At 47.5% G+C, this 26772-nt stretch overlaps 1 protein-coding gene across 6 annotated transcripts in view; it reads right to left on the minus strand.

The window, feature by feature from the left end:
- The window catches only part of LOC147105258 (uncharacterized), a 159091-nt gene that overhangs the window by 74173 nt on the left and 58146 nt on the right, over nt 1–26772 (minus strand). For 5 of the 6 annotated variants that reach the window (XM_086011431.1, XM_086011433.1, XM_086011432.1 and 2 more), the window contains 2 exons: nt 24983–25111; nt 11601–11892 (listed from right to left, as the gene is read on the minus strand). In XM_086011431.1, coding sequence (XP_085867557.1) covers nt 11601–11892; nt 24983–25111 — 421 coding nt within the window. The remainder of the gene's footprint in view (nt 1–11600; nt 11893–24982; nt 25112–26772) is intronic. The other variant, XM_086011434.1, reaches the window with a different exon arrangement.

The following is a 26772-nucleotide window of genomic DNA, read 5'->3' on the forward strand; positions in this document are numbered from 1 at the left end:
ACAGTAACTAATGATGGGAGTTTTCCACTCTTTTGAGCCAGTTAAAGGCACATGGAATTCTTTATTAGCAACAAGATGCAGCTAACATGTCGCATCATGCCTCCTGGTAACAGTGGAATATAGTGGCACGCAAACAAGGCAAGGTAACCAGAATAGCACAAAGCATCAGATAAGCCAGCCACTGCCCTACCTACCAATACTGGGAAACCACAATTCCTTTACACAGCCCTGAGCTTACTGTTAGTGTAATGTATGTACTTTTAAGGGGAGAACTACTTTTTACAGCTCCTGTATACTGTAGTACCGGCAGTGACTACACCTGTATATAAACCCTGAGTAGTGATCTGTACAGTTAGTTCTAGAGTAACCCTCATTCAGTAAATACCTGTTGAATCGTTCCCTGCAGTTTGTTGTCTGATTATTGAAGGACACAACATTAAGATACACGGATCTAACATTGGCGACGAGGTAGATTCGAACCTACCTGCAACTCTGCATCACCTCCCAGGGATTCGCTCCTGGAGAACAGTGGAAGAAGGTCGAGTCCAGAAGCACGGGCATCGACCACGGGCAACCGCCCAGTCATCCAGTGGAGATTTGAGCATCGCAGGGGAGGCTATCGAGAGCCAGGCTTGGCTTTCCACTCACGGTGGTCCAGCGAAACGGGCTGGCAACAGGTACTGCGCAGACCCTTCCCGGACAGCGACAGGCTAGAGCCCGACCGAGCCGCACAGAAAAAGGCCGAGCAGCGTCGACGGGGGAAAGAGAGAGGGCAGAGCGCACAGGGCACAGCCGGTGTTCAGGACCGAGCGGCATCAATGGGGGAGAGAGATGAGAGAGAGCAGAGCGCAGCCAGTGTTCAAGGGCCGAGCAGCGTCAACGGGGGAGAGAGGCGCGCAGGAAAACGCGAGGCGCTGCCATTGCCACGAGAACCGCAAAGAGCGGCGTTGGCAGCAGTGCAGGAGCAGCGCACGAAACACATAGGGCGTTGCCATTTGCCACGAGGACCGCCGAGAGTGGCGTTGGCAGCAGCGCGGGAGATGCCATTTTAAGCCGCAGCGGGGAATAAAGGAAAGCGCGGGAGACACCATTTTAAGCCGCAGCGGGGAAGAAAGGAAAGTGCGGGAGACGCCATTTTAAGCCAGTCTAACCACACCCAAAAATGCCGAAGAGTGGCAGTATCACAGCGTTCGACAATGAAGTCGAAGATTGGACGACATATGTCGAACGCATAGAAGTATACTGCAAGGCGAATGAAGTGCCAGATGACAAGAAAGCGCTGGTATTGTTGAATTCAATGGGTGCAAAAATGTATGGCTTACTACAAAACCTAGTAACCCCAGAGAAGCCAGTAGAAAAGGATTTTGAAAACATAGTGTCAATCCTACAGGACCACTTAAACCCCACACCGCTGCTGATAGCAGAAAGATTCAAGTTTCACAAAAGGAACCAGCATTAAGATGAAAGTAATGCTGAGTATTTAAAGGAACTGTGCAAGCTATCGAAATACTGCCAGGTTGGAACGGGACTAGCAGATACTTTAAGGGACAAGTTTGTGTGTGGGCTTCAAAGTGAAGGAACCCAGAAACGGCTTCTATCAGAAAAGGAGCTTACGCTGGACAAGGCTTTCAGCATTGCAGTATCACACGAAGCAGCAGCATGGGGCGCTGCAGAGATACAACGGAGACCGCAAGAATATGGCACAAATGAAATGTCATACGGAACAGTGAAGTGCTATCACTGCGGCAGAACAACACACGACCATAATGATTGCTGGTTCAAGGACAAAGTGTGCAGACAGTGTGGAAAAGTAGGACACATAGCAAGAGTCTGCAGGTCGGGAAAGAAAACCAGCAGCAAGAAATCTCCACAGGAGAAGTACAAGAAGGTACATAAGGTGACGGAGAGTAGTTCAGACGAACAGAAGAGTGATACAGACTCCGGAAGCAAGGGGCTGGGTTGTCTGAAACTACATAATGTGATCAAAATGGAGGATCACCAAACTATCTGGGTCACGCTCAAGATAGCAGGAGTCCAAGTGAAAATGGAATTGGACACAGGATCAGCCCTAACAGTCATAAACCGAAGGGACTACAAGCAGCTATTCTCACATATACCCTTGAGAGATACAAAGATTGTCTTGAAGACGTACACGGGGCAAAAAGTCTACCCCAAAGGAAAAATAAGGGTGAACGTTATATATAATGGCAAGGAAACACCAAAAATGGACCTATATGTATTGCCAGATGGAGGACCACCACTACTAGGATGTGAATGGATCCAGAAGATACAGCTAGATTGGCATTCCATACAGGCACTGACTGGCTGACAAAAAGGATGACGACGTCACACCTGGGCAACTGTCAAAGACCCTAACTGATGCGAAAGAAGTGTTCCAGCAAGGACTCAGAACACTAAAAGGCATGACAGCGATGATTAAAATTGAAGAAAACGCAAGCCCAAAATTTTTTAAGGCCAGACCGGTACCTTATGCGATCCGCCCGGCCGTCGAAGCAGAGCTGGAGAGTCTGGAACGTTCAGGTGTACTGTCCAAGGTAGACTGGAGCGAGTGGGCTACACCCATCGTCCCTGTGATGAAAAAGTCGTTGAGCAGCACGCCTGGGGAACCAAGGAAGGTTCGCATCTGTGGGGACTTTAAGGTAACAGTGAACCCGGCCCTTCACACCGTACAATATCCACTTCCGCGGATTGAAGATATTTTCGCCTCGCTATCTGGAGGGAAACGCTTCACTAAGATTGATCTGGCCCAGGCGTATCTGCAAATGGAGGTAGAAGAATCATCAAAAAAATACCTCACAATCAACACCCATAAAGGTCTCTACCAATACAACCGGCTGGTATTCGGGGTAGCATCAGCTCCGGCTATTTGGCAGAGGGCAATGGAACAAGTCCTGCAAGGGATCCCAGGGACCCAGTGTTATTTGGACGACATCCTGGTCACGGGCGAAAATGACAGTGATCACCTTGCCAACCTGGAGCAAGTGCTCACTAGATTGCAGGAATATGGGCTCCGAGCTAACCGCCCCAAATGCGAGTTTTTTAGAAAACAGATGTCATATTGTGGCCACGTTATGAATAAAGAGGGGTTACATAAGTCCCCAGAGAAGATTGAGGCAGTAGTCAAGGCTCCAGCACCAGAAAATGTGTCACAACTGAGGTCGTTCCTCGGGCTGGTAAACTACTACCATAAGATCTTGCCAAATTTGTCTACAATACTACACCCACTGAACACCCTACTGCAAACTGGGGTGCCATGGAAGTGGAGTGACGAATGTAGACGAGCTTTTCAGAACAGCAAAACACTAATCACATCGAAAGAGGTATTGGCCCATTACAACCCGGCATTACCAATTCGGTTGGCATGTGATGCATCACCCTACGGCATTGGAGCGGTGCTGTCGCACAAATTCTCAGACGGCTCAGAGAGGCCAATAGCCTTTGCGTCACAATCACTAACCTCAGCCGAGCGTAACTACGCCCAGATTGACAGGGAGGCCCTCAGCCTAGTTTGGGAGTGAAAAAGTTCAATCACTATCTGCACGGGCAGAAATTTACCTTGCTGACTGACCACCAACTACTTGTCTCCATCTTTAATCCAAAGAAGGGCGTTCCGGTGATGACTGCGCAACGGCTACAAAGATGGTCCCTTTTTCTAGGGGCGCACCAATATGAAATCGAGTATAAGGGCACGAAACAGCATGGAAACACTGATGGGCTATCACACCTGCCACTGCCTACTGCGGAGGAAGCACCAGCAGTGGATCCTGTCGAAATATTTCATTCAACTATGATTGAATGCTTGCCAGTAACTAACGCTGGTATAGAGAAGGAGACCCTAAATGACCCGACACTGTCTCGGGTATATGATTTGACGGTGAAGGGATGGCCAGCACATGGCGACCCACTGTTGCCAGCATTCTCATCCAGAAGAGAACAGCTGTCAGTATGCCAGGGGGCCTTGATGTGTGGATCCCGAGTGGTAATTCCACCCAAGTGAAGGGAGAGAGTGCTCAATGAGCTTCACGAAGGTCATCTGGGAGGGGTGAAAATGAAAAGCCTTGCTAGGGCTTATGTGTGGTGGCCGGGGATCGATCAGCAAATCGAGGACCTGACAAAGAGCTGCTCAGGATGCCAGAAGGTCCAAAATGCACCACCACATGCCCCTCTACACCCATGGGAGTGGCCCTCATCTCCATGGCAACGGGTGCATATTGATTTTGCTGGTCTATTCATGGACTCAATGTTTTTAATAGCCGTGGATGCGCACTCGAAATGGCCTGAGGTGATCAAAATGTCCTCCACCACCACGGAGAAAACTATTGCAGTCCTACGGACCATTTTTGCCAGGAACGGCTTGCCAGAGCAGATTTGCTCTGATAACGGACCACAGTTTGTGTCCGAAGAGTTTCGAAGATTTATGAAAAGGAATGGGGTAAGGCATTACACATCCGCCCCGTATCATCCAGCCACAAATGGATTGGCTGAGAGGTTCGTACAAACCTTTAAGAAGGCAATAAAGGCTATGTACAATGACAACATTCCGCTGCAGCACAAGGTGGACAATTTCCTGTTCGCCTACCAGAATGCGACACATGCAGTCACCAACCAGGCCCCAGCCATGATGTTCTTTAACTGAAGGTTAAGATCTCGCCTGGATTTGCTCAGACCAAACGTACGAAGAGATGTTGAGAGTAAGCAATTCCAGCACATCCATGAGAAGCCAACAAGGAGCTTCAATGTAGGGCAACCAGTCTTGGCCCGCGACTACCGAACAGAAAAATGGCAGCCAGGAACGATATGCACACGGCAGGGCCCACTAATGTACACAGTGGACGTTGGGGAGAGCATCGTGAGACGCCATGCTGACCAGATCCTAGAGTCACAGGAACAAGTCAACCCCATGCCTCGCCCATACGTACCTGGTGATGAACCCAACGTACAGGTAGCATCTACCCCAGAAACAGTAGCATCGGAAGCTGATGAACCAACCGACGATAGGGGGCCAGAATCGCCTCCGCACCAAGAGCAAGACACTCGGGAAAGGCGCTATCCAGAAAGGATCAGGAAGCCTCCCGAAAGACTGAATTTAGAAATAGACTATTTTCAGCTAATGTTGCATGTTAAAAGTGTTAATTGTAATTAGTTTGATATTTAATTGTTAAATGAGTGTTATGGTACTGTTAATCTAAAAGGGGAGGAATTGTAATGTATGTACTTTTAAGGGGAGAACTACTTTTTACAGCCCCTGTATACTGTAGTACCGGCAGTGACCACACCTGTATATAAACCCTGAGTAGTGATCTGTACAGTTAGTTCTACAGTAACCCTCATTCAGTAAACACCTGTTGAATTATTCCCTGCAGTTTGTTGTCTGATTATTGAAGGACACAGCATTAAGGTACATGGATCTAACAGTTAGCACAACACAAATAAAATTTGGCCTCTTGACTATTTACAGTTGTTGGATTGGAGTCTAAAGTGGATGGCAATAACTTTTACAATTAGCTTAACAAATTGTCAGTCACCAAGAGGAAAATAACTCCAATGGGGAGGGATAAAACATAAAAATATTAGGTTAATAATCCACATCAATAAAAAAATTGTTGAATTGTAATTGTTGAGGCTATAGAATGCCAGCAGTGTTCTTGTTCATGTGATTAGAAAATTTGGGAATAGGAGTGTGCATTAGTAAAACTGTTCGAATGGATTAAACTTCAGATAAATGACAGTTTAAGCATCAAATGAGTCATAAAGTTTTTTGAACTTATACCTTTGGACTGGCATCTCAAATATCATTGAAAGAGATGTAATTAAGTGGTCTCATAATTTTCACCATGATAAGCTGATGCATAGCAATACAATGTTGCACTCTCAGTGCTATCAGGACGCAGCCCTATGATCTCACCTCCAATATAAAGATTGAGTTTGTCATACTAAAGGGAGGTGATCATCCATTAGATTACTCCCCATTATATATATTATATACTTTTATCTGAGTTGAATACAAGCTGCAATAAAGGTGAAATGTCAAAAGAGATATACATATTATAGGGTAGCAAGAAGTAAAAAGGGAGGAGTGTTCTATCTATAGGTGACATAAATATTCCTCTACAGCTCACAGAAGGGATTGGGAGCTTGCAGCCACATTGCCACTGCTGTGTGACTTTTTTATTTTCTCAAGTTATGGCATCACTATGGAATCATTTAACGTATGTACTTAATATTGAATTGACCTTTGGTTTTGATTAGTAATCATTCTGTTTACCTTCAAATCAGCAAAACAGTAGATTTGTCTATAGATTGTTGAAATTGATTTAACAGAGCAGTTTAACAAATGAAATTGTTCTCGAGTTAGTTTACAGTTTTGAGCTTGCCACTATCATTGAATCATAGAATGATACAGCACAGAAGGAGGCCATTCGGCCCACCGTGCCTTTGCCGGCTCTTTGGTAGAGCTATCCAATTAGTCCGACTCCCCTGCGTTTTCCCCATAACCCTGTAAATAGCTACCAGCATTTCAATTCTGAACAGTTCTGTTATTTTTACACCATGCGTATTCGGAAATGTTCTAGTTTTTAACTTCCCATATAATGTCTTCATGACTTCCTCTTCTGTGCTATAAAACTGAGAGCCATTAGCTGAACAATTCCACACATGCAGGAGTGCCTCAGGAGACTATACCTACATACAGCAGTAAGAAATGAGCAAGTTAATAAACTAAGAGTAAACCAGAAATGATCAGACTTTAGTAAGGGTACTCAAGTTCCTGACAAATCCAGAGGAAAAAGCCCCTGGATTCAATAAGGTTTGGGACTTAATCATACATTGAAGGCATCAGTTACCATCATGCTATTAAATACTATCTTACTGAGAGCCCTATGCAAAACCGTAAAGATACACAGTGCTAAAAAGTGACTCTCTGATGTACGTTGTGGTAACTAAGTAGTGACATGTAACACGTGACATTTACACTGAGAGATGCATAAATAAGAAAGGGCTGAATGTGCTGACCCTTGACCCAGGAAAAACTCATTGACCCCTGGGTACAAAGGTCACTCAAAAAGGAGCAAAGACTTGCTTCGCTGGGTCTCCAGCCCTTTTACATTGCCCTAGAATTTCCTGGGCTTCCCTAGGGGTGTGGAGAGCAGAGCTGGACCTGTGTCTGCAGTAGATGCTGGCCCATCACAACAATACAAATGAGGTGGGAGAAGGTGTTCCTGGTTTCCCATCTCAATTTCCTGGAGAAATGCTAGCTGAGCTTCCCAGAGAGCCTGCAGGGCCAGAGGTAACTGAAAAAAATGTGGGTAAAGTTTTAACTTTTCATTTCAAACCAACCTCCCCCCCCCAACCACTGCCCACCCCCCTCCCAACCCCCTGCCACCACCTTTTCCTGCCCTATAGAGTTTTAGAGGTAGTCAAAAGTTTTCCACTGGCATCCCGAGTGCCCTGATCTTGAAAGCCCAATTAGTAGCTGCAGGCATGAGAGGTGTTTACCATTTTCGTTCCCTTAACTACCTTCTAAACCTCTATTAGATCACCTTTCAGATGCTTCTGTTCCAGGCTGAAACACCCATGTTTCTCCAGTCATGCCTTATAACTCAGGCCTTTGACACTAGGGGTCAGCCTCATGGCTCTTCCCTACACTGCCTCCAGTGCTGAATGTCTCCTTTGTGTATCAGCAACCACAGTTACTCAAGCTGTGGTTTGACCAGAGCACTGTACAACTTGGTCATCACATCCTCTGACTAGTAGTCAGTCTTTTAGTTATGTAGTTTTACATTATATTGTTGGCTGCTGCACTGTATTAGTTGGACATGCTGAGTGTTGAATCTACTTAAACTCTTAGGTCTCTTTTGGCCGCATCCTTAGATATTTTAACACCATTCATGGAGTACATGTTGCATAAAATTACATAGGAATTACAACACAAGTGTAGGTTATTTAGCCCAACCAGTCTGTGTTGGTGTTTATCCTCCATAAGAGCTGTAATCCTAATCTCATGTGCCCACCCTATTCCCATAACCCTATATTCACCTTATCTTCAACCACCTTGACATGAATCTTGTCATTCATGTGGAAATGACTTATGAAGTAATACTGTGCGGCCTGCTGGTGGCGTTGTCCAGGGAGAGTATAAATACTCGGGCATGGGCCCAGCTTGCTCAGGACATTCTTTAACAGGAACTAGTGAAGGACATAACTAGATCTCCATGTTGAAAAACAGTTGATTAAAGCCTTGTTTAATACTCAGACCAAGTGCCTAGTAGTTTTCTTACATCACACCTATCTAATATATTCTTAAACCTTGACATAGTCTCTGCTTCAATCATTAACTTCAGTAGCCTCGCAATCATCTATATAAAATGTTTATCCTGTTTGCTGTTGGTTGCAGACGTGGAGAAGATGTTTACACTTGTGGGGGAGTCCAAAACTAGGGGTCATAAATATCGGATAATCACTAATAAACCCAATAAAGAATTCAGGAAAACTTCTTTACCCAGAGAGTGGTTAAAATGTAGAACTTGCCATCAAATGGAATAGTTGAGGTGAATAGCATAGATGCCCTTCTGTGCTGATTTATTCAGATCACTAGCCCTCCGAGTTTGGTATCATCTGCAAATTTGATCACTTTGCTTTGAATATCTGAATCCAGGTCATTTATCCAAATTAGAAACAATAATGGTCCCAACATCAAGCTCTGGGCACCTTACTTAGTATGGCCCTCCCTCCCTCCCACCTGGACTTAACTCTTTCAACAAGCACTCATTGTTTTCTAACCTTCAGCCAGTTTCTTAGCCATTTCCAGGGTTTACCAAGAATTCTCCACAACTTTGAGTTTAGCTAATAGCCTCTGGTGTGTAACTTTGTAAAATGCCACTTGAAAGTCTAGGGGCTAGATTTTCAGTTGCTTGCGCCAGCAGTTAGCGCCTTAAGAGAAGTGATTTTCGGGCGCTATGCATGTAGCGCCCGGGCGCAGCGCAGTTTGCGCCCCGCCCCAAATTAAGTTGCCCGTTAGCGCCGGCGCAAAGTTTAGCGGCCGCCCGGATGCGCGCGCAGAAAATGACGTCACATCCTCGTGCAACGCCCTTTGGCCGCCCCGAATCCAAACTTCAGTCGGACCGCCCCATTGTGCGGCTGGCGTCCAGAGCGTTCGTAAAATGGAACGCAACACACCCTGGGGAGCGCAAATTAAAGGGCGCTCCTCCTGCACTATAACAGGCACTCTGCATGTGTTGTGTGGAAGGCTCCAGTGTGTTGTTGTGAACGGTGTATTTATCTCCTCCTCCTCCTCCTCCTCCTCCTCCTCCCGACCTTTCCCCCCCCAGACTCTGCCTTTGAAAAAAACACACATGCACCCTTCCCCTTTAAGAGCTCACTGGCACCAGAGTGTCTGCCGGGCGCTGCGCCCGAGCTCGGGCGCTGCGCTCTGCACCGCCGGCTTAGCGCCTAAAGATAGTCGTGGAACGCCTCTTTTAGCGCTCCACCAACCTCTTAGGGCGAAGCCACTGAATTTCCGGCAACGGGGCGCTACTTTGGGGCGGGCGCTAACTGCGGGCGGGCGCTAAGGTTAGCGCCCCAAAACTGTCTATACTGAAAATCTAGGCCATGGTGCATTAATTTGTAAAGCTTCCCACGTTTCCTCAAAGAAGTCGAGAAGGTTGGTCAGGTATGTTGATTGCTGTTAATTGGGCTTTATACAGATAATCCACAATTCTACTCCTGATAATTGATTCTGTTATTTGACATGCAATGGAATAAGACTAATGGGTCTGCATAGGAACAGGAGTAGGAAATTAAGCCCCTCGAGCCTGTTCCGCCATTCAGTCAGATCATGGCCAATCCGTACCTCGACTCCATTTACCTGCCTTTGATCTATATCCCCTGATACCCTTATCTAACAAAAATCTATCAATCTCATTCTTGAAAATTTTTAATTGACCCAGCATCCACAAGCTTTTGCAGGAGAGAGTTTGTGTTTTCCACTACTCTTTGTCTGAAAAAGTTCTTCCTGATTTCACATCTAAATTGGCATACTTTATCGATAGCAAAATACTGCAGATGTTGGAAATCCGAAATAACAACAGAAAACGTCAACTCAAATTTCTCTCCACGGATGTTGCCTGACCTGCTGAGTTTTTCCAGCATTTTCTGTTGTTATTTTGGCAAACTTTATGTTCATCCTCCATTTCAAGTCTTTGTACATCTTTTAGAACTTTCATCTCTTCTCTGACTGCTCCCTTACTCTTACTGACACAGGTCCAATTTAGCAGAATAACGCATTGTACATTACATGATATAACACTCCAGTCCTTCTAAAACAGGGTTCCATCCAACTAACAGGAGATTCGATAGTAAGTAAATAATTACGCCTGCACAACTTGTATATGAGTTTTAATTTTTATATTTCTCATTTTCTATTAGTTAATATGTTGCACAGCATAGTGTTAAATCTGCTAATTTCAACAGAGTGTATGATGATCCCGACTAGATTCAATGAAACATAGAAACATAGAGGATAGGAGCAGGAGTAGGCCATTCGGCTCCTCGAGCCTGTTCCGCCATTTAATGAGATCATGGCTGATCATCCAAATTCAGTACCCTGTCCCTGCTTTCTCCCCATATCCCTTGATCCCTTTAGTCTTAAGAAATATATTTAACTCCTTCTTGAATATATTTAATGAATTGGCCTCAACTGCCTTCTGTGGTAGAGAATTCCACAGGTTCACCACTCTCTGGGTGAAGAAATTCCTCCTCATCTCAGTCCTAAATGGCTTACCCCTTATCCTTAGACTGTGACCCCTGGTCTGGACTCCCCCGCCATCGGGTACATCCTTCCTGCATCTAGTCTGCCTAGTCCTGATAGAATTTTATAAGTTTTAATGAGATCCCCTCTCATTCTTCTAAATTCTAATGAATATAAACCTAATCGACCCAATCTCTCTTCATACATCATTCCTGCCATCCCAGGTATCAGTCTGGTGAATCTTCGCTGCACTCCCTCCATGGCAAGAATATCCTTCCTCAGATAAAGGTATGATAGGCTGCTTCATATGTCACTAGACCATGTAGTGCCAATGAAAAAGGCTCCAGTTGGGGAAGGGAAGCACAGCTGATGCTCCCTATACTTCCAAAGTTCCTATATATATAGTAGAATTACCACATACACAACTGCACTGTCAATAGCTCAATTACAGGGATTGCCTAATCAAGCAGTGGCATTCTAAACATATATATTAATTAAAGAAAGAAAGACTTGCATTTCTATGGCACCTTTCACGACCACCGGACGTCTCAAAGCGCTTTACAGCCAATGAAGTACTTTTTGAAGAGGAGTCACTGTTGTAATGTGGGAAACGCAGTAGCCAATTTGTGCACAGCAAGATCCCACAAACAGCAATGTGATAATGACCAGATAATCTGTTTTAGTGATGTTGATTGAGGGATAAATATTGGCCAGGACATATAATATATATTATTATAAACATTATATAATAACAGAAGATAAAATCTCCCAAAGAAGACTTTCAAGCTTAAGTCACTTTGTTCTATACAGCTGTTATTGTAAGCATGTCACTCACCTTCAATGTGCTTGTACTGGTTTTCTTATTGTAATTTTCATCTGATTTTTTCCTCTGTGTGTCAGTGGGCGCTTCTTTCATTTCGGGCTTCTTGTTTGCATTCTCCTGATTGCTCTTGTTTACCTTTTCAACTTCTGTTTCAGAGGCAAACTTTGCTAGTTTCAGACTCTGCAAAGTTTCACGTTGATGCTGTCTTTTGTCCTCTTCCCTTCTTCTCAGCATTTCAGCAAATGTAACGGTTTCATCTTCCAAGTGTGGAGATGACGTTTCTTCTTGTTCTTTTAACACAGCGCTTAATCACAAATGGGAAATAATTGTTTTAAAACTGTTTTATTGGACTAAAGATATTTATGATGTGCTGCAACACACTTTGTGAATCAGCCCCCCCAACTTGGCCATAATTCATCATGGATTTGAAATAGCCAAGAGTAAAGTCATTTCCTGTCCCACAGTACCTTGTAATAACTTTGCTACACAACTGTTCATTGTTTAACTTGTTCTGGGAAACCATGTCTATAAAAATCATCTGTCAATTAAAACTGCACTACTTGAGTTGTTTCACAGGCTGGAGGGAATAACTTGTAGGCTACTAGAATGGTGCAAACGTTTGCATTAAAAAAAAATTAACAGAACCTTAGAAACTTCTAACAGCAATGTTGACATTGACGAGAAACTCAGATGTGATTAAAAAAATAAAGGTAAAGCTATACTGTCACTGTTCTGCAGTGATTCAGAAGTGAGGAAGGTCCTGATCTGTCTCTGGAACCTATAGGAAGCCCACCTTACATCTTGTGAGTTTGACACCGTGCAGAGTGTAACTACAGAGCGGTTCCGTGTCAGTTTAAAAAGGGAGCTGTTGGAAGGTTATAACCTAAAGCAGAGGTTTGAAAATGGATTTCAGGAACCAGATGCACCTGCCTGCCCATTCAAAACATTTAAAATTTAGTAGCCGGGAGAGCTTAGCACAGAGCTTCCTTCTGCCGTCAAGGGTATGGATTCTGGCCCATGGTGTAAATCCAAGGCTGCTGACTGCAAACTGTTCAATGTATATCTAGTAATGTTGGATCAGTTCCACAGCATAACTGCAACCTTAGAAAGCACCATTCTGCTGTTAGGTAGGAATAGATTTTGTTTGGACGACCCAGGCCAGCTCCGAGCTTTGAAAGGTTCAAGCTCACTTTCAGCAGCTAAGTATAAATTTGGACTGGAGCCAAGTTTTCATTTTTCCATTGAGCCGAAGGAGGAAATGGGTATTTTAGTGGCTCTGTTTTGGCCTTCGTTCAGTGAGAGGCCATTCTATCACTCTAAAGCACTCCACTGTGAAAATAATTAACAAGATGAAGGCGCAGCAAAAAAACAAACAACCCATTAAAGTTTCAAGTGATTTGCTGCTTGTATAATTTTATTATAAAGATTGAAATGTCCATTATTAGAGCTTTCCTAAAATCTATGCTTCAAATATTTGATTTGTGATAAAGGGTAGCAAATTGAACAGCTTATAAAATTTGACGGCATAAACTTAGGAAGCACCATTATCCAGCGATAATCATAAATAAAACATTCTTTGACATTAGACCCAAAAAACAACTCTTAACTTTCTGTAAAGCCCAAGTTCACTTAATACCTGAAACCTCTCTCACACTCCTGGTCAGCATACAAGAAAAAGTTGTTCATCTGATCGGCAATTGCTCTTTCACCTCTAGCCTCGCACTGCTCTTTCTGGCACAACCTTTCTTGTCTTTCTCTACTTTATTCATGGTCTTATGGCCAATGCATCTCTGAATCTATGAATTCTTGGGGCCCTGGGCACCAGGAACATTCAGGGACTTCTGCGCACCCTGTACAAACCCCAATCCCTTCCCCCACCCCACTCCGATTCATTTAAACACAAACTCTGCCTTGTCCCCTTCTGACAGTATTTTTAAATGCTCGATTATTTTTTCTGAATTTAGGTGAGTTTTACCAGGTGCCCCATAGTTGGCTGGGGCCCTTGGGCACAGGCCTCATAGACCCCTACGTTAATTTACTCCTGCTCTGAATTCTCCCTTCCTGTTTCTTCTAAACTCCGAATATGATATTCTACATGTTGTAGCTACACTAAAATCAGAATTTATCTCTGCATTCTTCTCCAACCTGTTCTTCCCCAGGGCCTAAAAACTGGAATTCCTTGTCTCCTTTAGTCTTTCCTACCTTCTATAGGTTTTCAAAATTCAACTTTGGCGTCACTTCATCATAACTTCATGATTTATCTTGTATTCTCTTTTTAATTTTGGTGATGTTCCACAGCATGAATTTTGCCCCTTCACCCTGGTTTTTCCATGAAAAAAAAATTACATTTACCAAGGCTTGGAGACACTGCCTGTGTAGTGAGGTTTATTTTTTGCAGTCATGTCAACCATGCTGCCAGCATGAGGGTTTGAAGAGGAGGCCATAGCAAGTTAACCAATGAAACTGGAAGAAATGGCTGCAAGGAAACCATCTACCACAGCAAGTAATACAAAGGAGCCTACTTGGTGAAGTGTTGTGGAAGAAAGTCAAGATCATGTTTACATGCACTTGCTTTGCTGATGTTTCCAGGGAAGGTGTGCAAGGGCAGTTCTTGCAAACTTTTCTGCAGGTTCTCATTTGTAAACTCAAAACAGAGGGGGGTCCAATTAAATGGAGTAGAACCAGAATGAAACCAAGGTACGTTAAACAAGGTTGTGAAGGAATAGCCATGATTCAGAGAAATACATGATACCATGAACAGATTTCTAATCTATATATATAAAGCGGCTCTTCTGTCTGTCCCGATGTCTGTCTGTCTGTCCGTCTGGTCTCTATACGTTTGGAAGTTACAGAGCGTACCGACGCGCGCGTCGCCTCAAAAGAAAGCTTGCGATTCCGGACCGGTCATAGGCGTATTTACGTTTCGGCCGGACAAAAATCCCACCCGCGGTATCCCAAAAACGTTCAGCGTTCCGCTCATTAGCATCTCATCAGCGACCGTGTGACGTCGAGGTCTTCCTACAGTTGAGTGTCGAGTGACTCGACGATTGACCAATCCTACGCTTCGGTGACCTGACCGGTTGACCAATCGGTGCGTGTGTGGGCGGGCCTTATCCTTCTGAACCGAGGTGAGATGCCGCCATCTTGATTTTCCACGATTTTTTCCCCCACACTTTCTGTGTGTTAGGGAACTAAGGTAAATATTTCAATTATGTGTTAGGCAATTAATTAACAATTTATTTGAGTTTTATATTGTGTTTAGCAACCCCCCCCCTCCTCCTCACCCTCGCGCAGGGGGGACTCGGGGCCTGAAGCTGAAAAAATTTCTCTCTCTCTCTCTTTCTTCCCTCTCTCTCTCTCCTTCTCCTCTTCCCTCTCTCTCCTTCTCCCCTCTTCCCTCTCTCTCCTTCTTCTCTTCCCTCTCTGTCTCTCTCTACTTCCCCCTCTCAGGTGTCGCGGACGGAGCGCGGGCGCGCCGCCCGAAGTTTCCCGCTCGCTAACGGCCTTGCCGGCTCCCGCGGGCCGCTCACACTGACCGCGCATGCGCCGCCCGCACTCACTGCGCATGCGCCGCCCGCAGCGGCCGTCCATCAGCTGCGCGATACACGGGGGACCTCAGCAACGGCACCGGACCTCAGGCGCTAGGCAGGGGGAGGGGCCGGAGAGAGGGACAGAGGGGAGTGGGGGAGCAGGGGAGTGGGGGAGTGGGGGAGCAGGGGTGGGGGGGAGGGGAGGGGTGGGGGGGGAGAGGGAGACAGGGGAGAGAGGGGAGGGGAGGGAGGGAGAGAGGGGAGGGGAGGGAGGGAGAGAGGGGAGGGAGGGAGAGAGGGGAGGGGAGGGAGGGAGAGAGGGGAGGGGAGGGAGGGAGAGAGGGGAGGGGAGGGAGAGAGGGGAGGGAGGGATAGGACAGGGAGAGGACATGACAGGGAGAGGGGGGACATGACAGGGAGAGGGGGGACACACAGGGGCAGGGAGACCAAACGCCCCAAAATTGCCCTCGCGCCCCAAAATTGCCCTCGCAACGCGGGGCTCCCCAGCTAGTATCTATATATATAAAGCGGCTCTTCTGTCTGTCTGTCTGTCTGTCCGCCTGGTCTCTATACGTTTGGAAGTTACAGAGCGTACCGACGCGCGCGTCGCCTCAAAAGAAAGCTTGCGATTCTGGACCGGTCATAGGCGTATTTACGTTTCGGCCGGACAAAAATCCCGCCCGCGGTATCCCAAAAACATTCAGTGTTCCGCTCATTAGCATCTCATTAGCGACCGTGTGACGTCGAGGTCTTCCTACAGTTGAGTGTCGAGTGACTCGACGATTGACCAATCCTACGCTTCGGTGACCTGACCGGTCGACCAATCGGTGCGTGTGTGGGCGGGCCTTATCCTTCTGAACCGAGGTGAGTGGCCGCCATCTTGATTTTCCACGATTTTTTCCCCCTACACTTTCTGTGTGTTAGGGAACTAAGGTAAATATTTCAATTATGTGTTAGGCAATTAATTAACAATTTATTTGAGTTTTATATTGTGTTTAGCAACCCCCCCCCCTCCTCCTCACCCTCGCGCAGGGGGGACTCGGGGCCTGAAGCTGAAAAAATTTCTCTCTCTCTCTCTCTTTCTTCCCTCTCTCTCTCTCCTTCTCCTCTTCCCTCTCTCTCCTTCTCCTCTTCCCTCTCTGTCTCTCTCTACTTCCCCCTCTCAGGTGTCGCGGACGGAGCGCGGGCGCGCCGCCCGAAGTTTCCCGCTCGCTAACGGCCTTGCCGGCTCCCGCGGGCCGCTCGCACTGACCGCGCATGCGCCGCCCGCACTCACCGCGCATGCGCCGCCCGCACTCACCACGCATGCGCCGCCCGCACGCAGCGGCCGTCCATCAGCCGCGCAATACACGGGGGACCTCAGCAACGGCACCGGACCTCAGGCGCTAGGCAGGGGGAGGGGCCAGAGAGAGGGACAGAGGGGAGTGGGGGAGGGGAGGGAGAGAGGGGAGGGAGGGATAGGACAGGGAGAGGACATGACAGGGAGAGGGGGGACACACAGGGGCAGGGAGACCAAACGCCCCAAAATTGCCCTCGCAACGCGGGGCTCGCTAGGCAGGGGGAGGGGCCGGAGAGAGGGACAGAGGGGAGTGGGGGAGCGGGGGAGTGGGGGAGGGGTGGGGGGGAGAGGGAGACAGGGGAGGGGAGGGAGAGAGGGCAGGGGAGGGAGAGAGGGGAGGGAGGGATAGGACAGGGAGAGGACATGACAAGGAGAGGGGGGACACACAGGGGCAGGGAGACCAAACGCCCCAAAATTGCCCTCGCGCCCCAAAATTGCCCTTGCAACGCGGGGCTCCCCAGCTAGTTATTAATAAAAGACATACTGGGTTTAAAAGACACAAGTCTCAGCAGACAAGGCTGTAAACAGAGAACAGGCTTCTGAGATAAAGATCAGTTGATAACAAAGTTGTAAACAGGCTTTGAAATGGGAAAGGGATATTGACCAAGAAACTAAAGCAAAGACTTGCTTCCGAAGAGTCTAGAGTTTGGATGTAACACAATGGAAGACCCAAGTGAGGTGTTAAAAACCAACACGTCGAACAAGAACATAAAATATTGATTAAACCATGTGCCTTTGTAAAAGTAACATCAAATAAGACAGGAAACACAATTATATATGCAACCAATTGAGATAGCTAGAAAACAAGTAAACACACAGTTAAAGTGGTTTTGATTTACATATTGTAAATATAATACCAACAAGAAGGCTTTGAAAATATGACTTCAATAGAGACACCAAGCAATTGCATTGTGTTTGTATTAAACTTGGAGCAGAACGGGGTCACAATATCTGCAAAAAACCAGTAAAGCCAATATTAAGAATTGAATGAAGAATCTTCAGTAAGAATGACATCAAACAGAAACCATTGTTGTCATTGTTTTTATGATGGTTTTTGGAACACCTAAAGGTAGAGAAATAATTATGCATGCAATAGTTGAATTGATAGTAAGATAGAAAGCATTCAAAAGAGGTATCAATAAAGACAATTAGCTGACATCAGCAGAGAACATCAAAGAAGAAACCACTGCCAAAAGGGTATAAAAATAAGACCTTTTTAATAGAAAGTCAGAACTCGCTGAATGGGCAAAGCGTTTCTCAACTCTTCAGAGGAATCTCTGTAAGTCTTTAACTATGAGTCTCGGGAGGTCAAAGTGATTGATTTTGGTGGATGTTCTGGATTTAGAAATAAGTAAGAAATAAGAAATGTAATGAAATAAAGATTTGAGAATAAGGATCTCTGAGAAATAAGAAATGTAAGCTAATTGTATTTTGAATTGTTAATGTTGTGACTGATTCAACAGATGTTAACTGAATGTCGGCTCTTAAATAAAACTATATGGGCTAGATTTTCAGTTGATAGCGCCAGCAGTTAGCGCCTTAAGAGAAGTGATTTTCGGGCGCTATGCGTGTAGCGCCCGTGCGCAGCGCAGTTTGCGCCCCGCCCCAAATTAAGTTGCCCGTTAGCGCCGGCGCAAAGTTTAGCGCCCGCCCGGATGCGCACGCAGAAAATGACATCACATCCTCGTGCAACGCCCTTTGTGCGCCCCGATTCCAAACTTCAGTCGGACCGCCCCATTGTGCGGCTGGCGGCCGGAGCGTTTGGAAAAAGGAACGCAACACAACCAGCGCGGGCCCCGGGGGGCGCAAATTAAAGGGGACGTGCTCTCCAGTATAAAGGCCAGCCTTTTTTCAGAAAACACTCTTGTGCAACGCATTTCTGGAGACACAACAAGGAGGATAGCTAACTGGTTTCAAGCAGCAAGAGCTCAGGTATTTTTGGACTCAGGCCAGAGCGCTGCAAGTGGCCTTTTGGAAATTTGAGTGTTTGCCAGGATTTGATGGGGGTTGCATGGGGTGCCAACGTGGAGCTGCAGCTCCATGTCCGTAGGGCTCGCAGACACATTGTGAGAGGGGCAGCCCTGGCTAGAGGCAGAGGGGGCTACAGGCGTCGGCCACGTAGGCCTTACCCAGTCAGGCTATACCGCCAGCAGCGCTCCTACCTAAACATGAGTGCCGTGCGATGTGTTAAAAGGCTCCGATTCCGAAAGGAGGTGATTGCAGAGATCTGCCACCTGCTTCGCCGAGATCTGCGGCCAAAGCTCAGGGCAGGACGTCTCTGTCGGTGGAAGTGAAGGTGACGGTGGCATTGAACTTCTATGCCACCGGCTCCTTCCAATACGCTGCTGGGGACATAGCAAACATCTCCCAGTACGGCACGCATCGCTGCATCCGCCAGGTGACCGAAGCACTGTTCAGAAGGAGAAGCCAATTCATCTCCTTCCCCATGGCCCTGGAGAGCCAGCATCAGCGCGCATTGGGATTTTCCAGACTCGGGGAATTCCCCTTGGTGCAGGGCGCCATTGACTGTACGCATGTGGCTTTGCGGGCCCCTCTGGAGCATGGCGAGCAGTATCGCAACAGGAAGGGCTACCATTCTCTGAATGTGCAGCTGGTCTGTGACCACAAGCAGCGCATCATGGCAGTCAATGCCAGCTTCCCAGGCAGCAGCCACGATGCCTTTATCCTGCGGCAGAGTACTGTGCATGACATGTTCCAGGCACAGCCTCCCCCAAGCGGATGGTTACTCGGGGACAAAGGCTATCCTTTGTGCACCTGGCTCATGACCCCGCTCCGCGCGCCCAGGACCGCTGCTGAAGAGGCCTACAACGAGAGCCATCAAACCACCCGCAACATCATCGAGCTAACTATTGGGGTCCTCAAGCAGCGGTTCCGCTGCCTTGATCGCTCCGGAGGAGCTCTCCAGTATTCGCCGGACCGGGTCTCCCAATTTGTGGTGGTTTGCTGCATGCTACACAACCTGGCTATCCGCAGGACTCAGGCACTGCCACCTGACGTTGGACCAGCACCTCAGGAGGAGGAGCAGGAGGAGCATGAGGAGGAGGAGGAGGAGGAGCAGGAGTACGTTCCCAGGAGGGAGCGACCAGGGCCAAGGGCCGCACGACGCCACCTTATTGCACGGTACTTCTAAGCCCCCTGTCAGGGAATGGCCAGGGGCCATGAGGGAAGATGAATGCAGCCGCTCCGCAAGCCCTCAGCCGGCGAAGCCAACAAACACTAAGACGAACAACCATGGAGACTGCATGAATAAAGATAATTTTTTATTACACAAAAATGAAAAGCCTTTCCCACATGAATCCCCAAAAACAATAAACGGGCCCCACAAAAAGCCCAACAAACGACTCACTCCCACAAACTGGGGAGGAGTCACTCCACCTTTCTTCAAACCGGGCCTCAACGTCGGCCTAACGCAAAAAATAAGCCCTCCAACAACACAACCATGGGCAAAATAAAGATGGCCACCGCCATATAAAAGGAAAGCTGGCCACACCCTCTACTGAGTGGCCCGCGAGGGCGAGACCTTGCCCAGCCTTTTGCCTCCCCTGCCCGGCCTGCTGCTCCTTCGCAAGCTCTGCCCAGTGGCTGCTGCGAGGCTGGGGGAAGGTGCCTGAGGCTCAGATGCCCTTCCGCCAGATGCCGCTGGGGGGCGGCCTACACGGCGTTTGGGCCTCGAGGGGCCGTCTGCTGAGTGGCGCACCTGAGCCTGGCCACCATCAGCTGCAGCCGCTTGCCCTTGATGCCCCAGTGGGGGAATGGCGGCGACGGATGGCGCAATGTGGGCCAGCTGGCGTCTGGGATGCGCTGGCTGGTGCTGTGGCGCGGTGGCACTCGGCCGGGCCCGCACTGCAGGATCTGCAACAATCAGCCGAGGGGCGGCTTGCTGGGATGGTCCAGCGCGGCGGCTGCCCTGGCGATGCCTGCCTGAGACAGCGCGTGTGGCAGCAGTGAGTGCCCCTGTTGTCCTGGTGTGCGCGCGCATCACATCCGCCAGGGTCTTGACGGCATCAGTCAGCATGTGGCCACTCGCGGCAGTTGCTGCCCCGAACTCGCGCACACTGGTCGCCAGCGACTCGATGGCCTCAGGCATGCGCCCCACCACGCTCATGAGCTCCGTGTGGCGCCGGTCCGAATCCTCGGCCATCTGATCCAGCTTCCGCACCTCCTCCGAGGTGAAGGTGTCCGGACTGGAGTCGCGATTCTCCCGCTGGGGAGGAGGGGGCCGAACTAAGGGACCCTTGCCACGTTGGTGGCGGCGAGTGTGCCGATCAGCAGCACTCCCCTCTGATCCTTCCCCCCTTTGGGGGGAAGGCCGCGGGCCACGCGCACGGCTCCTGGGTGGCTGGACGCCACTGGTCCCAGAAGCTGCATTGCCCTGCGACAGTTCCTCCAGGCACTCGTCCAGTGAGGAGGTGTCAAGCATTTCCTCCTCTCCTGCGGGACGTGACTGTTCCCCCGATGGTCCGGCTTGCTCCTCCTCCTCCTCCTGCTCGGAGGTGCTGTCACTGGCAGCTTCAGGGTCCTGGTCGTCACCAGCTGAAAGCAGGAATGCACAAGAGTAGCTTCAGAGTGAGGAGACGGCGTCAGCGAGGGAGTTAGGACTGGTGGCATTCAGCGCATTGGTGGGACAGTGGCAAAGGAGGTAGCTCGGATGGGCCAGTGTGACGCGAGAGGGCCAAAAGGCGAGGTCCTTACCATTGCCGGGCAGTGGAGGGTCGGATACTCCGCACGCTGTGGGGACGATCACACGGGCTCCCATGAGCACACACACGCGCTCCTCCAGCCGAGTGAGCTTCTGCAGCTTGGCGCGGCCACCCCTGGCACGGGCCTGGCGATTAAAGGCTACTTTAGCCTGCAAGAGAAAGGACGGGCTGTAAATGCGCAGTGTAGCCCTGATGTAGTGTGCACTGCCTCCCATGGTGGAATAGCTTGGCCAGAGTGAAGCCCTGATGTAGTGTGCACAGCCTCCCATGGTGGAATAGCTTGGCCAGAGTGAAGCCCTGATGTAGTGTGCACAGCCTCCCATGGTGGAATAGCTTGGTCAGAGTGAAGCCCTGATGTAGTGTGCACAGCCTCCCATGGTGGAATAGCTTGACCAAAGTGTAGAGTGCCGAATGGCCATTTGATGCTCATGACTGTCCCAATGCTGCTGGCTGAGGGCTGGCCAATAGGACTTTCAGCTCCCTTTGCCCATCATGTCAGGTGTACATGCAAGAATGAGGAGGAGACTGGAAAGGCTACTCACCTTGACAATCCTGGTCAGGTCGTTGTATTTTTTACGACATTGTTTGTGGGTCCTGGGGGCATCGCCGGTGAACGTCACCCTCTGGGCGATCTGCTTCCAGGCTTTGGTGTAGTCGTGGTGGGTTGGATTCCTCCCACTCTCTGGGAACAAGATCTTGCGCCTCACCTCCAGAGCTGTGACCATTATGTCCAGATCACCCTCTGAGAAGCGCAGGGCACGCTGACGGGCCTTCTCTGGCGTTGCCATGACTCCCTGGGGCTGAGCAGCAGTGTTGAGGCCTCTTTGCAAGGCTGCAGTGTGCAGGGCGTGGCAGCAGACCAATTCGTCCCTTCCCCCTTTAAGAGCTGGTCGGCGCCACGGGGTCTGCTGTCAGTCCAAAAATGACCGCACCTGCGCTGCGCCCCGCCTGGGCGCTATCCCTCTGGACCGCCGGCTTAGCGCCTAAAGATAGTAGTGGAATGCCTCTTTTAGTGCTCCACCAGCCTCTTAGGGCGAAGCCACTGAATTCCCGGCAACGGGGCGCTACTTTGGGGCGGGCGCTAACTTCGGGCGGGCGCTAAGGTTAGCGCCCCAAAACTGCCTATACTGAAAATCTAGCCCTATATTTTTAGAATTGTCTCAAAGAGTAAATCTGTATAAACTCGCGAACCCACAAATTCTGTACACTCTTTTGTAAGGAGTTGCAGAATTCTGGGGGGTATTCCGGACCCTCATAATATCCGGAAGGTTACAGTCTAGTTCAACTTATTAAAAGTACTATCTGGAGGACGGTAACATCTTTAGTCATTCCTTTCCTTTAGGGAGAGATAGCCTGAACCTTTAGACCCATTTAAGCATCTTGTGGAATTCGGCTATCTCTAACTTAAGTTGAGAGTGAACGTCTGGGGAATACGCCTGATCTGGGATTGCCCAAAAGGGCTAGGACTGTAATTATCCCTTCAGAAGGTGATACCTCAGATTACCTCAGAGGCTGTCCCACTCATACAACATTCGTGCCGGTTTTTCTGGGGTCTCTACTTACGCTTCTGTGAAGAATCTTACAAAAACTTTCTATGTTAAAGGTGCTATATAAATGCAAGTTGGGTTTTTTGTTGTTATATTACCTGCCTATGTTTTTTTTCATTTTTGGTTCTGATCGTTACATGCTGCATGGTCATATGAGTGCCATGTGATTGTGCTTTTTGTTTCATTTACAATTATGTAAAATTGGAAAGAATTTTTGGGCTTAAAATTGCAAGAGGCAACTGGGGTGGATCCCTGCTCAAGCGACCAGAAACAAGTAGAAACAGGTTGCCCCTGGATTCTGCTTCTTTTGTAAGCTCCAGTCATTTTCTGGAAAGGTGATGGCGGGGGGGTGGTGCTGGGTGGATCTTCTGCCCGTGCACCCCATCAAGGGGGTCTGTTGGCAGGAAGTCTCCAGGCTGCCCTGGGAACTCCATCTTTAAAAATCCTCAGTGAAACTCGCGATAGCTGAATGCTAGCGTGCGTCCTTTTAAAACCTTTTGAAAAGCCCCAAACCTTAACTAGGCTGAGGTGATCGATCTGTCTGGAGGCAGAATGGATCCTTTTGGAGTCAGGAACTGGTGAAAGCTATTTTGATCTATGGCCTAGAAGGGCCTGGAGGTACCTCAGGTAGACTGATTGTAAGCCACTCTGTCTTACAAGGCCGGATTGGACCATTTTCTATATTCAAGACACATTTGGCCCAATTGTTCTATGCCAGTGTTTATGCTCCACATGAGCCTTCTCTCACTCTACTTCATTTAACCCTGTCAGCATAACCTTTTTTCCTTTCTCCATCATGCACTTATCTAGCTTCCCCTTAAAGGCATGTATGTTATTTGCCTCAAGTACTCCATGTGGTAGCAAGTTTCACATTCTTTTAGTAATGATTTGAAATTTATGTCTTCTTAGTTGTCGACTCACCAGTGGGAATAGTTCCCCACCCCCCTCGCAATTTTCCTTATCAAAACCCCTTATGATTTTCATCAGCTCTATCAGATCACCTCTTAACCTTCTCTTAATGAAAAGAACTCCAGTTTCTCTAATCTTCCCTCACAACTAAAGCATCATCTAAATTAATCTCCTTTGCATCCTCTCCATGGCTTTGGCATCATTCCGAAAGTAAGGCTTCCAAAACAGGACACAATGGGACAGATAATTTTGTTTTTGCACCTGGGCATTTATGGATCACCTGGTCACAGCAAATGAAGGAAAATCATGCGGTGAAGACTCTAATTGAACCTGCCCATTTTTCATCCATTCATTTAATTGCACCATTCAGTACATCATCCCTATGTTCCAGTTCTGTAATAGAATCTTTGATCAACCTTTGAATGAGAATCATTCCTCATCCTTTTATTTCCTGCTCTATCTCCCCTGAATATTTTGTAACCAATAATATTCAGCTTTCAGTCTTGCCCGGGCCTAAGCCAATACTTTATTAATTCTATGATCTCAAACCGTCCCATTGCAATTTGTGCCTCTAGCTCAGCAAGTTTATTCACAATAGTTTGTGAATTTACATATATGGATTTCAAACCTGACCCTTCTGTTTGGGAATTTTACTCCATTCTGATCTGTTCTTCCCTTTTTTTCTCTCCTATCTTTCCTGCACTCTTGGTCCTTTTTCTTTCCTTTCTGCTTCTGCATCTTGTTTTTCCCTCCCTCATGTCATACAAGATTAGCACCCCCACCCCACACACACACACAATTCTAGTTACTCTCTCAATGAGGTCATTAGTGCCAGCCTTGATCTGGTGAAGTCATCCATACTGTAAAGGCCATTTCTGTACTGGTCATAGCATCCCAGAAATCAGAACCCTTCCCTCCTGCACCATCCCGCCAGACGCACATTTAACTCCCTTGTGGCGCCAGGAGTAGCCCGAGATTACTACTCTCAAGGTGGTGCGCTTTAATTTATCTCCCAATTGCTGATACTCCCTTTGTAGGACCCCAATTTTGTTTCTTCCAATGTTATTGGTTTCAACAATGACCATGTTTTCAGGCTAATCCCCTTCCCTCTCCAGAATCTTTCTCGCCCATTCTATTCCATCCCTTACCCTGGCAGCCAGGAGATACCATACCATTCAGGATTGGGAGTTGTAGTTACAGAAGTGCTTGTCTACTCCCCTGATTATGGAATCCCTTATTACTACTGCATTTTGCTTCTTAACTTCCACCCTTTTGGCAACTGTTTGCTCCCAAATCATATTAATTGATATTTTTCTTTTACAAAACTGGTTAATTATAATACTTGTACCTGTTTTCTGATGTAAATTGTTCTCCAGCAATATCTTCATTACCTGCGACTGAATTACTTATTCGGTCCCGGCGCCGACGAGCTTTCTCAAATTCCTCATCGTCCTCCATTGATCTCTGCCTTGCCAGACTGGAAAATATGCAATAGCCAGTTTACTTAATTAAGCCTTTGCTATTAGGGGTAGTAATCTGTCCTTTTACTTAAGTTCAAATCCACTCTGAATAGGGGGATGAAAGTCATCTTTCTATGCTAGCTGCCAGGGGTCTACATGAAGTGACTTTGGGCAATGTACACCCGAAGTCCCAATGGAAATGGAACAACAGAACTGTCACTTGCACACAGACTTCCTCAATCTTTTGCGCTGAAAATCAGCATCATGCTGTACTTACGTTATTGCTTCGGCACAAGATTTGAGGAAATCCCGGACCAGCCAATCTTGCCTTTCTCAGAGTTGCTTCATGGTCACTTGTAGTAAGATAGAAGAGTGAGTCTATTGCTTCTGAACCATCTACTGCATGTTACTTATGAGGCAGAGGCAGTGCAGGAACACAGACACAGTCTCCTTATTCTGCCAATATTGAACTTGGTGACCTGGGCTACAAAGCAGGAATACTACTAAAGTGTCAGCTTGGCTTAATCGGTAGCACTCTTGTCTCCAAGTCAATGTGTGTTCAAGTCGTACTTTAGTGCATAAACCATGCTGACACTTCTGTGCAGAGTTGAAAGAGTGCCACGTTGTTGGAGGCATTGTCCTTTGGATTAGGCATTAATCTGAGGCCCACTATTTGCCTGCTCCTGTGGTTCAGTCTGAAGAAGAAAAAGGAGTTCCTCTGTATCCTGGCAACATTCCTCCTTAATCAATAGCTGTACAAAACTGGTGATTTTCCAATTGTGGTTGGAAGTCTGTAAGTTGGCTGTTATGTTTGTCTCTATAGCATTTCACTTCAATGTGTCATGCTTAGAATTGTTTCTCAGAGATGTAGCAACAACTTGCATTTAAATAGTGTCTTGAATATAGAAAATGTCCCAAGATTCTTTACATAGATGAGAAAAAAGATAAGAGTAATAAAGGAGAAAACTTTTAAGAAGTAGAAGGGGGACCAAAAGATTGGTCTTAAAGATGAAGACAAAGGGGAGCAGCGATGCACGGAAGACCAGAATTGGAAGACCAAATGGCATCGAGAGACTTAAACTGGAATCTCCATTCTAACTGCTGCTGAAACCCTCATCCACATGTTCCTCACTTTGACGTTTCCACTAGGTTTCCCAGGCACCACACTGTACAATCTCCGACTCATACAGGGTAGATGCTGAGAGGCTGTTTCCCTGGCTGGAATGTCTAGATCTAGGGGAGCATAGCCTCAGGATAAGGGGTCGGCCATTTAGGACTGAGATGAGGAGGAATTTCTTCACTCAGTGGGTGGTGAATCTTTGGAATTTGCTACCCCAGAAGGCAGTGGATTCTCAGTTGTTGAGCATATTCGAGGCTAAGAGCGATAGATTTTTGGACTCTAGGGGAATCACGGGATATGGGGATCGGGCGGGAAAGTGGAGTTGAGGTTGAAGATCAGCCATGATCTTATTGAATGACAGAGCAGGCTCAAGGGGCCCTATGGCCTACTCCGGCTTCTAATTCTTATGATATTATGTCCTTATGAGTTTTGAGAAAGTTTTTAAAGGTAGAAAGAGAAATGGAGGGCAGAGGGATTCAGGCAGGGAGTTTCATAGATAGAGCTGAGGTGGCTGAAGGCACTGACACCAATGGTGTGACAAAGGGAAGCAGCGATGCA

This window comes from Somniosus microcephalus, chromosome 18, assembly GCF_052327205.1.
Source record: "Somniosus microcephalus isolate GS21.2 chromosome 18, FLI_Smic_1.0, whole genome shotgun sequence".
Classification (NCBI taxonomy): Eukaryota; Metazoa; Chordata; class Chondrichthyes; order Squaliformes; family Somniosidae; genus Somniosus; species Somniosus microcephalus.